This window comes from Rattus norvegicus, chromosome 6 (assembly GCF_021556685.1).
Source record: "Rattus norvegicus strain SHRSP/BbbUtx chromosome 6, alternate assembly SHRSP_T2T, whole genome shotgun sequence".
Taxonomy (NCBI): Eukaryota; Metazoa; Chordata; class Mammalia; order Rodentia; family Muridae; genus Rattus; species Rattus norvegicus.
In genome coordinates this window covers 94034403-94047330 of record NC_141539.1, presented here as the reverse complement: position 1 = coordinate 94047330, position 12928 = coordinate 94034403, and the positions used below count along the sequence as shown (strand labels likewise).

At 44.5% G+C, this 12928-nt stretch overlaps 2 protein-coding genes across 11 annotated transcripts in view; one reads left to right on the top strand and one right to left on the bottom strand.

The window, feature by feature from the left end:
* Klhdc1 (kelch domain containing 1) overlaps positions 1-4172 on the bottom strand; it is a 52542-nt gene extending 48370 nt beyond the window's left edge. For 2 of the 4 annotated variants that reach the window (NM_001414927.1, NM_001108027.2), the window contains 1 exon segment: positions 4025-4172. In NM_001414927.1, the coding sequence (NP_001401856.1) occupies positions 4025-4120 (96 nt within the window). In that variant the 5' untranslated portion in view covers positions 4121-4172. 4 annotated transcript variants of the gene reach the window in all.
* The window catches only part of Pole2 (DNA polymerase epsilon 2, accessory subunit), a 38090-nt gene continuing 29204 nt past the window's right edge, over positions 4043-12928 (top strand). Inside the window, exons 1-5 of one of the 7 annotated variants that reach the window (XM_087552684.1) lie at positions 4043-4337; positions 6863-6927; positions 9778-9967; positions 10441-10651; positions 11851-12078. The gene's annotated coding sequence lies outside the window, so the exon portion shown is untranslated. Of the gene's footprint in view, positions 4338-6726; positions 6928-9777; positions 9968-10440; positions 10652-11850; positions 12079-12928 lie in introns of all 7 variants that reach the window. The other 6 variants (XM_087552683.1, XM_087552680.1, XM_087552686.1 and 3 more) reach the window with 6 other exon arrangements.

Genomic DNA, 12928 nt, shown 5'->3' with positions numbered 1-12928 from the left:
CTAAGTGATATATTATGTGTTCCTTGGTGTATACACGTCAAAGTTTAAACCTATAAAAGTTAGTTGGGCATAGGGCACACACCTTTAATCCCAGCACTTGGGAGGCAGAGGCAGGTGGATCTCTGTAAGTTCCAGAACAGCCAGAGCTACAGAAAGACCCTGTCTCAAACACCTCACATGATTTTAGAAATGACTATTAAGTAATTCATGGGTCATCAGGGAGCCTGGAGAACCAGGATCTGGGGTGTGCGGGGAGCGAGCTCTGAGGCCATACTGCAGAACTGCCTGCAGACTGCCAGCACTGAGGTGTAAGCCTCTTACACCAGGATCACGGCCTGTGTCACATTCTTCTACAGGTGGGTCCTGCAGTTTTATGTTTTTACTCCTGTTTTATTTTTTTGACAGTCTCTGGCCCAGGCTGGCTTTTAACTCTCTATATAGCCAAGGATGTCCTTAAACATCTGATCCTCCCACCCCCACCTCCTACACACTAGGGCTTCTGTGCACTAGGCAAGGACTCCACCCTCCATGTCCCTGAAGCTCTCTTATGCTTCTCTCCTGCCCTTGGCTTTTGCAGGAGTTCAGTCTGTCACACAAATAACCAACATTTCCTCATTTGCCCTTAGGTTTCTCATTTTGTGATGCTTTTTTTTTTTTTTTTTTTTTTGGTTCTTTTTTTTTCGGAGCTGGGGACCGAACCCAGGGCCTTGTGCTTCCTAGGTAAGCGCTCTACCACTGAGCTAAATCCCTAGCCCCTTTTTTTTTTTTTTTTGGTCCCCCCCCCCCCCCCCCCCCGCAGCTGGGGACCGAACCCAGGGCCTTGCGCTTCCTAGGTAAGCGCTCTACCACTGAGCTAAATCCCCAGCCCCTTGTGATGCTTTTTTAAAAGCAGTTGTCTACCCGCCCCACAAGGTTGATCTACCTATTTTTCCTTTATATTTATTTCTAACTCAGATTTTCCTTTCCCAAACCAAGATTTCAAAATAGTCCTGCTTTTCCCCCCATGGTGAAGTTTAGTTTTCCTGTATTTAACTTGTCAGTCCTAAGGCTCTAATATCATTTCCCTCCAACTATCCTAGATCCATTTATTGAATACCTGATGGTCTAGATTCGAAACAGTTCTTTTACAAACAAAAACAGTCTCATATGCCTGGCTGTTTCTGCCATCTCTTTCTCAGTCTAAGGTGCTACCTATTGGGTCAAGATCACTGAGTTACTTTAGAGCTGTGATATACTTTGGTATCTGGTTCTACGGCCCTCTTCACTCTTTCCCAACATTTCCTAAACCAATCTTCCATATATAACAGACTAGACTATCTTTTGAACCATCTGGGGAAACTGCTCACATTTGACCATCCTGCCAGCAGCTCTGGCACCTGTATGGACGTCAGAAATTTGAAAAAGGTAGAAAGGACAGAGAACAAAAGAATATTCTATTGCCAATTACATTGGTCTCTGGAGACTAGTTTCAAATATGCTGTTCTTTAAAACTCGCTTGAACAGGAAGTACTTCACAGCTCTGTCAACTTACACACACACACACACACACACACACACACACACACACACACAGTTTGTATTAATGAGGAAAGTTGTTTGCGATAGAAAACAGACAATATCAGCATACTCTTAACCACTCACTGCAGGAATCCCTCCAGCTTCCAGGACCTTTCAGCCACTCTTGCTCAAGAGGCCCTTCTAGCCTGTTGGAAGGGTCCTGCTTTTTCTGGAGAGAGGGAAAGCTGTCTTTTTTGCCTCCTACCTTTTCCCCCCTTCCACTTCTACCTGAAACATTTCTGCTCAGACCTGCTGATGATTTAAAAAGTAGTAGACTCAGGGCTTAAGTCTGTGTTGTATATTAAAAGGCTGTGCTTGTAGCGTCTCTGCTATTTGGAATAACAAGTAGTTGGAAAGGAAATTTTCTGTAGCTGCCCCCTGGAGAACTGGACCCTCACCCACTACAATTTTCAAGAGTAAAGTAAGACTGAAAACATTCAGACATTTCCTTTATGGTCCCAAAGAATTCCACACTGATCTATTTCATTTATGGAGTTAAAGTGAGTCCATGCAAAGGTGAGACACTAGAAGGTTACAATTGGGCTGGGGATTTAGCTCAGTGGTAGAGCGCTTACCTAGGAAGCGCAAGGCCCTGGGTTCGGTCCCCAGCTCCAAAAAAAAAAAAAAAAAGAAGGTTACAATTATTTCTGACCCAATGTCTTGTGTTGCCCTGGGACACCACTATCAACACAACCCAATATAAACATAGCAGATAAAGTTTGGTAAGTCTGTATCTCCAAGTGGCAGAACTTAAAAACATTAAAAAATTGTATGTACTAGTACTAGTTTTTCATTAAAAAAACAAAAACAAGGGGTTGGGGATTTAGCTTAGTGGTAGAGCGCTTGCCTAGCAAGCGCAAGGCCCTGGGTTTGGTCCCCAGCTCTGAAAAAAAGAAGGAAAAAAAAAAAACAAACAAAAAACAAAAAAACAAAAAAACAAAAAAAACAAAAACCAAAAAAAAAAAAAGACAAAAAAACCCAAGAACTAATTCAATTCCAACACTCGGGGTGGAAGCCAGAGAATGAGGCTGAGGTGTTCAAGGCCAACCTATGGTACTTGAGACCTTGCCCCCCCCCCCCCCCCCCCCCCCGCGGAGCTGAAGATCGAACCCAGGGCCTTGTGCTTGCTAGGCAAGTGCTCTACCACTGAGCTAAATCCCCAACCCCGAGACCTTGCTTTTGTTGTTTTCTTTTATTTTAAATGGGAGAGCCAGTTGTTGTAGCTCATGCTCCTAAATTTCAACACCTGAGAGTCAAAAACAGGAAGCTTGTACTGAATCTGAGGCTAACCTGGGCTACACATGAAACTCCAGGCCAGACGGTATGAGCTGCAGTCCTGTCTCAAATAACAAAGCAAAATGAAGCTTCAGAGAGCAGTCGCTGGTGTCGGATGCCCTCCAAAGGGTCGGTGCCTATCTTTTTATAAAATGAAGCTGTGAGGCAGGAGAGACGGCTCTGTAGTTAAAAGCACTGGCTGCTCTTGCAGAGGACCTGGGCTAGATTCCCAGCACCCACTAGTGGTTCACTACAGTCTGTAATGCCAATTCCTAACACCCTCTTCTGACCTCCACAGACAGCGAGCACACACACAGAGATACACACACAGACACACACACACACGATGCACAGACATAGATATGGGCAAAACATTCATGTACATAAATCTAAAAAATTAACATTACAGATTAGATCCTAGTTTATAATCCTATTGATTAGGATATTAGAGTTCCCAGGGACATGCCAGATATAGTTGGCACTCAAAACCTATTTTTTTTTTTACTTCTACTGCACTAAATTAGGAATAAGCACACAAAACAACAAAAACCCACTCAGACCTGAGAATTCTTAACACACACAGTATGCACTTTATTTCGTTGCGTTACAGGTCTATCATATAAGGGCACTGAGGAAGTCAGAAGATGTATCTTCTATTTGCAGTAGGCATTCCGTAGGGCTTATTTTTTTCTAATCTGTAAACAAACGGGGTGGGCAGGTACACCTGAATTATTTTTCCGACTCGATAATCCTTGTTCTCATCCTATGATCATAGAAACAAAACAAACACACATTCCAACCGCCATGGTAATACGAATTTTCAACCACAAAACTCTGTGGTGGAGTGTTGCGAATACGAATCTATTTTAAGACTCCAGAAGTATTTAATTAGCAAAGAAATGCCACTAAAAATGGCTGATAAATTTAACTGCTTGGTGAGTTCCGTATTCTGAGTAGCAAGGTGGCAATGATCCCAAATAACACGGCACGGCGTTCTGGGGTCCTCTCCAGTGCTGAGCCATGGAGGGGTCACGCACCCTGGAACTGGTTTTGGTGGCTTTGGGACCAGGAGCGAAGTGGACAGCACGGCAGGCGGCTCGCCTGGGAGCCTGTGGGAGTGCTGCGTCCCCGGCCGTCATCCCCCCCCAGCCGCCGCTCCCGCGCCGCCCCAGCGCCCGCCCCTTCCCCTTACCACGTAGCCCCCCCACACGTAGAGGAAGTGTCCGTCCACCACAGCGCAGTGGCCGCTGCGCTCCTCCGCCACGCAGAACGCCTGCGAGTCCGCCATCCGCCCTCCGGGCCCAGCCAGCTCCGCGCCGGCTCGCACGCGCGAACGGAACGCGAGGAGGGTCCAGATTGGCGGAGGCGGAACCGAGAAACCTGCGCGTCTGCGCGGCCGCAGCCTGGGACCCGGGTCTGCTGGCTCCCGGAGAACACCGGCGCTCCGAAGATTCACTGAGCTCCCTCCCTGAAGCCTCTCTGCAGCCACTGACTGGACATCTTAGGTCTTTATTAATTAGGAATGGTTTCGCATGACTTTTTCTTTCTCTCTTTCTTTCTTTCTTTCTTTCTTCCTCTCTTTCTTTCTTCCTAGATTAGTTTGTGTGTGACTGTTTGGCTCTTGCGTGTGTATATGTATGTAATGTATGTATGTATGTATGTATGTATGTATGTATGTATGTATGTATTATTTGTGTCGTGTATATCCTGGACCTGGAGTTATGGGCAGTTGTGAGATGTGGGTGCTGGGAATCAAACCTGGGTCCTCTCCAAGAACAAAAATGCTTTTAACCCCTGAGCCATCTCTCCAGCTCCATGGCGTTTGTGAAGTGAGCATTTTTCTCTCTTCTGTGCCATGTACTGGGCTTATGAACCCGACCTGGGCCAGCTTATTGACATGAGCAGCCTCCTGGCTTTTTTTTTTTTTTTTTTTTTTTTTGCGGTAGAGTCCTCCTGCTTCAGTCTCCAGGTGCTTTTAACACCATGTTATTTATGTTTTAGGTTGGAAGTCACATCTGAGGTTTTTTGCTTTTGTGGTGTCTGGGTGTTTGTGGTTTTCTTTTCCCTTCCCGTGTTCTTCGGTACTAATCAACCTCAGAACGTGTTGGTGCCTGAGGCACTGAGTGTTTTTCTTCTATTATTTCTTTGTATAATAGATGTGGGAACAAAGGCACAAATCCCCCTTAACACAAAAGGAAACATTACTGTCTACACAGCTCTCTTTATCTAGCCTTTCCCACTTGTATAAATTTTCTCTGGGGAGAGGAACATTCAGCAGATCAAAGAAACAATTCCATTCAAGTCTTCCTTGAAGAACCAATGAGTTTAATTACAGTTACAAGAGCATAGCTATTCCACTGAATAAAATGTCTCTGCCTAGCAACTGTTAACTGCCTCCAAAAGCTGGGGGGTGGGACCATCAGAACTCCCAGGTCCTTGCAACTGTTAACTGCCTTTAAGTCCACAGCGGCAGGGAGCCCCTCCCCCAACCCTTAATCCCAGTGATGACAGTTCTACAACCCTCCACCTCTTGCTATCTCCTCCTCCCACTTCCAGGATGTTCCCTGAGGCTTGGGTAGGATGTCCCTTTAGGGCTGGACAGTCAACAGCTGGTTTACTGCCCATTGTAAAAGAGAAACTTCACTGACCAAAGATGACAGCTACACTAGTGGAGGGATATAAACACAAATAGGAGGCAGTTTGACAGACACATAGCATTTAGCAGAAGAGCAGCAGCAGCAGTAGCTTTCAAAAAATCTATGGTCTTCCCAGCTATGGGGGCTTTTGACTCGGTTTACAGAACCAGGGGCCAATTCCCTCTTGTGGAATTGTTCACAAATCCAATCAGAAAAGAATTGGTTGTACCCATAATAGTTTCCTCACCAGTGGGAACAGCAGGCCTGACCGGTTGGTACTTCAGGATCCCCAGCATGGTGGGACCATTGGTTACAATTTTCCCCCAGCAGCCTGCATAGTGCTTGCCAGCAACTGTGAAAGTTAACCAGGAGGAAGGCCAGTGCAGTCGGTCTGAGTCTTCCATGTTCTTCCACAAAGACATGAAGTGTCTTTGGCAGTAGAGACTTGCCATCTGTATTAATCTGTGCTCTCGAGAATAACAATTTATAGGATGAGTCTCTACATATATATTGAAAAGGGATTTATTGAAATGATTTACAGGTCGCAGCCCAGCCAATCCAACAATGGCTGGCTGGCTGTAAACCAGAAGTACAAGAATCCAGTAGTTGCTTAGCCTACAAGGATGGCTGTCTCAGCGGGTCTTTCTTTATGTGCTGGATCCTGAAAGAGTAGGTTCTAAAGCCTGTGCGGGAGTGGACTTGCTAGCAAGGAATGGGCAACCAGGCCAAAAAACAGAGGCTTCTGCAAAAGTAATTCTTGTTTTTTTTTCCTTACACCCCCTTTGCCTGTTAATAACTGAAGGGCATTTCTATGCATGCTCTAGCCCATTTTAGCTCCTGAATAAATGACACAGAGACCCAGTGCTTCTACTAACAAGCCTGAGCTGGGCAGGGGCTGAGCTAGTCTAACCCAACTAGGCTGCTACTACTCCGACAGATGGATTATTACTTGCCGTCTGGTCTTCCCTGGCTTGCTCTGGTCCGTGTGTGTGTGTGTGTGTGTGTGTGTGTGTGTGTGTGTGTGCGCGCGCGCGCGTGTCCTCATGGCCGCTCTGTCATCACTACCTCATGGTGAATCCTACTGGTCTGGTCCATCCACATGACCTCTGCACCACCAACTCCTCTTCCTCCTCTTCTTCCTCCTCTTCCTCTTCCTCTTCCTCCCTATTCTCCTCTACCTTCTCTCTCTCTCTCTCTCTCTCTCTCTCTCTCTCTCTCTGACTGGGACCACAAATCTTGCCTATTCTCTTTTGCCCAGCTATTGGCTGATCAGTACTTTATTAACCAGTTAGAGTTGATGGAAACTGCCACCAGATCTCTGGGCACAGAAAACAGCATCTGAATACACAGTGCACAAAACCATCCCCCAACAAGCTTCCTTCTTCCGTGTATAGGCTTCTAGCAGGAAGTATGGCCCAGATTAAAGATGTGTCTTCTCACCTCAAAATCTGAATCAAAGGTATGTATCCTCTTGCCTCAAGATCTGGACTAAAAGTGGACTCACCTAGTTCAAATCAAACAAAAATAATCTCTCACAGGTGTGCCCTCCATTCCAGATGATAGTACATTCCAGATGTAATCAAGTTGACAACCAAAAGTAGCCATCACAAACCCAACCCATGTCAACTTAACACAATCATATCGCCTTATATGGTGATGAATTTCCAAATGAAAATAATAATCACATCGTATAATGACTAAATATAAACTATCCCACATTCCATCTAAATGTATTCAATATTTAACCAAGTCATAATTATGCTTAACATCACCTCCTTGGACAACCGCAAACGTACTATAAATTTAGAATTGGTGGCAATGTCCCTTTAGGGACATTCTTTTAGTATCTCAAAGTTAAGTATGATAACTATTGAGATTTTCTTTTTTTTTTCTTTTTTTCTTTTTTCTTTTTTTCGGAGCTGGGGACCGAACCCAGGGCCTTGCACTTACTAGGCAAGCGCTCTACCACTGAGCTAAATCCCCAACCCCCTATTGATATTTTCTTAATTGATGTTACAGCACATAATCAATTAGGAAAGAAAACACAAACATCTGTACAAATGCATTCTTGACAAACTGCTTCAGTCTTTGTAACTGGTCATGCAGCTGTAGCTGGCATTCATAACTACCTCCTCTCCACCCTTGAGCATAACCTCAGCAGGTTTTAGCTTTTTTCCTGAAGGAGGCCCCATATCTTCAATCCTGATGGAGCTGAGCGCTTTGTCATTCTGCCTGGATTAGGCTGGTGTAGTTTCCCATTGACTTGACTCACAGGACATGGTAGCACCAAGAGACACCCTAAGGGGTCTCCTGCACTCCAGGCACAATTTTTCTAATCTCCATTGTAGAGAAGACATCCAGTTTCTCCATGGTAATCTGGATCAACCACTCCTCGCAACCCTGTTATTTCTTTCTTAGCCTGTTGGCTTAAAGGCTCCAGAAGCCCCAAAAGGACAGAAAAATGTCTGAACTTCTAGTTCAATGGAATGATTATTGGAACTCCTGGCAGGAGCACTCTGAGCTCTGGAACCAAACCTTCTAAGCCAACAGAAATTAAGGTCACAGGAAGAGGAAGCACAGTTTTTCTTAGTAGGTCACTTGGGATGATAGTAAGTAGAACCATTTCCTTTTCCACTCCTTGGTTTGTGGACCCATAGATCCTGGCTATAGGAGAAACTGTACCTTATATTGGACTCTGATTCAAAGCATATAGCACCTTCTGGAGAACCCTGCCCCGGCAACAGGCTACTGTCTAATTTGTGCTGCAACGGTGTCTTGAAAAGGTCATTCCATCTTTATATCAGGCCAGCTGCTTCAGGATCCATAAAATGAAAACACCAGCTGATCATAGGCCCACTGTCGCACTTCTTTGGCTGTGAAGTGAGTTCATTGGTCAGAAGCAGTCCTGCATGGAATACTATGACGGTGACTAAGGCATTCTGTAAGTCCACAGATAGTGGTTTGGGCAGAGAAGCATTATGTGCAGATCTATAACCAGAATAAGTACCTACTCCAGTAAGAACAAAGTGAAATGGTCCAATGTGGTCAACCTGCCACCAGGTAGGTCACTGATTGGTCATCCCAGACAATGGCACAATATCTGGGGCTTAAAGTTGGTCTCTGCTGATAGCAGATCTAGCACCCGGCAGCAGCTGCAGCCAGGTCATACTTGATGAGTGGAAGTCTGCATTGCTGAGTCTATGCATAACCGACCATAGCCAGTTTGTTCATGAGCCCAGTGACCAATGACAGGAATGGCTGGAGAAAGAAGTTGACTGTCCACAAAATGGGTCATCCTATCCACTTGATTACTGAATGCCTCCCTGGCTGAAGTCACCTTTCGATGAGCATTTACCTGGGGCACAAGTGTCTTCACATTCTTCGCCCTTTGGTGAGATCTGTCCACATGTTTCCTCCCCAATGTCTTTCTTACCTGTTATCCAATCAAGCTCTTCCCACGTCCCTGAACAACCAACCTACCATTGGCTATAGCCCACGAATCAGTGAACAGTGTACAATCTGGCCACCTCTTCTTCCAAACAAACTGTATAACCGTGTATAACCCATAGTTTTGCCCACTGTGAAGACTTCCCTTCACTCGTTTCTTTCAGGATTGTCCCAGGAAAGGGGTGCTAATGCTGCAGCTGTCCACTTCTGGGTGGTGCCTGCATAACATGCAGACCGCCAGTAAACTAACCTATAGTCTTCTCTTCAGGGCCACCATAGGGTGCACTCCATGAGGCTATAGGTGCATGCTTGAAAGAAGATGGCAAGAAATTTGAAACCATACATATTTGGGCAACTTATTCATGTAACTTGCATGTGCTTGGGCCTGATTTTATATATATATACATACATATATATATACATATATATATATGCATGTATGCATGCAACTATTATCAAATGGAAGTGATATATATCCATATATATATAAAACCAAGAATATAATATATAACAAACCATATATATAACCGTATATATATGTATATAATTTCCATATACATATATATAATTTCCATTTGACAGTAGATTGCTGCTGTGCACATCCTACTTTATGCCTTGGTGGGTCAGAAAACATGCATGCCCAGGTCATTATGGGCAGCTCAGGTCTCACAGTCACTTGGTGGCTCATTGTCAAACTCAGGCCCGGTAACAGGCCAAGAGCTGTCTCCCAAAGGGAGAATAGTTGTCTCCAGATGATGATAGAGCCGTGTTCCAATGGTCTCTCCCATGAGTCACTCTGGGGACCTGCCAAAGGCTCCAAACCGTGAGGAGAATAGCTTCCTCCTTCCTCGTCGTTACACAGGCTTCCAGAAGAAGGGGTGCCCAGATTGAAGGTGTGTCTCCTACCTCAAGATTTGCGTTAGAAGTGGATCTACCTACTTCAAACTAAGCAAAAACTCCCTCACAGGTGTGCCCTCCATTTTTGGATTTTAGTTCATTCCAGATGTGGTCCAGTTGATAACCAAGAACAGCCATCACACCATCTAATTCTGGTGAGCAACACATAGCAGTAGCAATAGTCTGTATTGTTTGGGGGACTTCAGGGACCTCCTTGGCAAACAATTCGTGAGGTGGTAGGTCAGGCCCAACACTGGTATGTTTGCTTGTTTATTTGTTTAATAATCTGTGACTTCTGGGAGTGCCCTACTCTTGCAGATTACCTTCATTCTAATTCGTTTTTTAAATAATTATTTATTTATTATATATGAGTACACTGTAGCTGTCTTCAGTGGTTGCTGGGATTTGAACTCAGGACCTCTGGAAGAGCAGTCAGTGCTCTTAACCACTGAGCCATCTCTCTTCATTCAAATTCTTTCTTTTCTTTTTTTTTTTTTCGGAGCTGGGGACCGAACTCTGGGCCTTGCGCTTGCTAGACAAGTGCTCTACCACTGAGCTAAATCCCCAACCCCCATTCAAATTCTTTAACAGCTGTTTAGTGATACATTTTTCTTTTCAATCCACCCAGCCCCTGTAGTAGGCGGAAGTATCATTGGAGCTGTTGTCCTCAGCCCTGCTCTGCACACCAGTGTTCGTGAAATGAGTGCCCTATCACTGTCAATGCTCTGAGCATGTCTCTACACACCCTTGAGTTAGATGAGACCTTTGATGATGATCATCAGCCTTGCCTGATGTTTATTTCCTGGAAATACTTGCAAGAGGTGTGCAGCAGTCCACAGGTAAGGGCATATTAACAACTCTCCCTGGCAGGCATAAGTCCTATGTGATTTACTTGCCAACACCATACAGGATGGGTAGATTTATGTATTTGCCTCAATATGACATTCTTATGCTACGGCCATAGTTGAGAACAAGCCTTGCGTGTTTGGACATGTTGCGGCACAGTGGAATATTTAATGGGAATGACAGTGGCATGAGCTGTTTTCTAGCCTATGCTGGTTCCTCTGTGGTCAATATGAACCTAGTGGGCAGACTCCCAAAGATACTTGAAAGCAGATGGTCCTTTAATAAAGGGATATACCTTTTTATTTCCAGCAAAGCTCAATGAACTATGGGCTACTATGTAGAAAGATACCAGGATTCTGACATTCATACTATACTTTCCCCATATCTGTTGTCCTTATGGTAACCAACAGGAACTTGTCAGTTTTCTGTTTCTATGTGGATGTGTCTCTGAATATGCCAGCATGGATACTCCACAGCCACATTGCACGAGCTATGCCCATGCCCATATGTGATGGCCTCTACAGGTTCATATATTTCAATTCATAGTCCCCAGTGTCACTGTCTGGGCCTTGCAGACCAGCATGTAAAGCTCTCAGCTACTGCCCCAGCACCATACCTGTCTGCTTCCTCATTGATGATCACGGACTAAGCCTCTAAAATTAAGCCTCTTATATGTTTTCTTATACAAGAGTTGCCTTGGTCATGGTGTCTCTTCACAGTAACTGAGACACAACCCTACTTTTAGCCTACTGGTTTCTTTTGCTATAGCCACCCATTTTTGTCTGGTGCCCCTGCTGTTGTCATTCATGTACCAGGCATTAACAGGAGTGGCTTGGCTGTGACTCAGTTACTGATGAAGGTACACTGGCTTCAGAGGACACTGATCCCAGCATAGCCTCATGGCATTCATGGCAGGATTACTGATATCACACTTCATTGTTGTGAATATGCATTCATAGAGTTTGTGTCTGTGCCACCCAGGAGGAGACCTAGAAGTTTTCAGTTCAACCTGTGCTTTGCTAGTCTGTCTTTACCAAGGGTGATGGGGTTCACCTGTTGCAATGCTTTAAAAACAGTTAGCAATTCTGTTTTAGAAATATATGCCAGCTTTTCCCCTTCTCATGTTCATGACCAAAACCTTATTGGAACTGTTTGCTTTTGATACTCAGATTTCTTTTGCCATAACTTCCAGATATCACCGTTTGAGCTTCTGGCAACTTCTAACATGGTCACCGAGGTCATGGGGCACACCTATTTAGCCTGATCAAAACTTCTCAAGCCTTTCTGTCCCAGCTCCACAGGTGCCCTCCCCCCTTTATCAAGTTACTAAAAGGATGGGTAACCTGGGTGAAGTGGAAAATAAAATCATATCAATGGCTTAGGAGCTCTGCAAATGTCTGCACCTGTTTTACGGTCACAGGTAATGGTGATTTATGATTTTAACAACTTTGGTATCATACATATCTTACTAGGCTATAACACTTTCACGAATTTTATAATCCTGCCTCCCCTCCTGCACCTAATTGGGACTGATCTCCTATCTCCTTTTTTATTCCTTTTGTTGTTGTTTTGTTTTGTTTTGAGATAGAGTCCATTCAGCTCTGGCTGCCTGAAACTCATTATATAGACCAAGATGGCCTCAAACTCACAGAGACCCTCCACCTGCTTCTGCCTCCTGAGTGTTGGGATTAAAGGTGTGCATGGCCTCCATAATTTTTAAAAAGATTTATTTTATGTGTATGGATGTTTTTACCTGTATGTATGTGCATGAAAACCATGTGTGTGCAGTGCCAGTGGAGAGCAGAACTAGAATTATAGATCATTGTGAGTAATGTGGTAATTACTCACATGGTAATGTGGGCTCCAGGAACTGCCATGTGGGTTTGAGTCTGTTGAGCCATTTCTTCAGCTCCAAACTGCTAGTTTTTTTTTAATTTATATTTTATTTTATGTATGTGAGTACACAGTTGCTGTCTTCAGACTCAACAGAAAAGGGCATTGGATCCCCATTACAGATGGTTATGAGCCACCAGGTGGTTGCTGGGAATTGAACTCAGGACCTCTGGAAGAGCAGTCAGTGCTCTTAACCTGTAAGCCATCTCTCCAGCCCCAAGCTGCTAGTTTTTGTTTGTTTAGTTTGTTTTTGAGACAGAGTTGGTTGGTATTGGACCCACAGAGATCCATCTGCCTTTCCCTTCAAAGTGCTGGGATTAAAGGTGTGCATAACCATACCCATCCTCAACCTCACTGTTAGGTACCAATAGGTACCT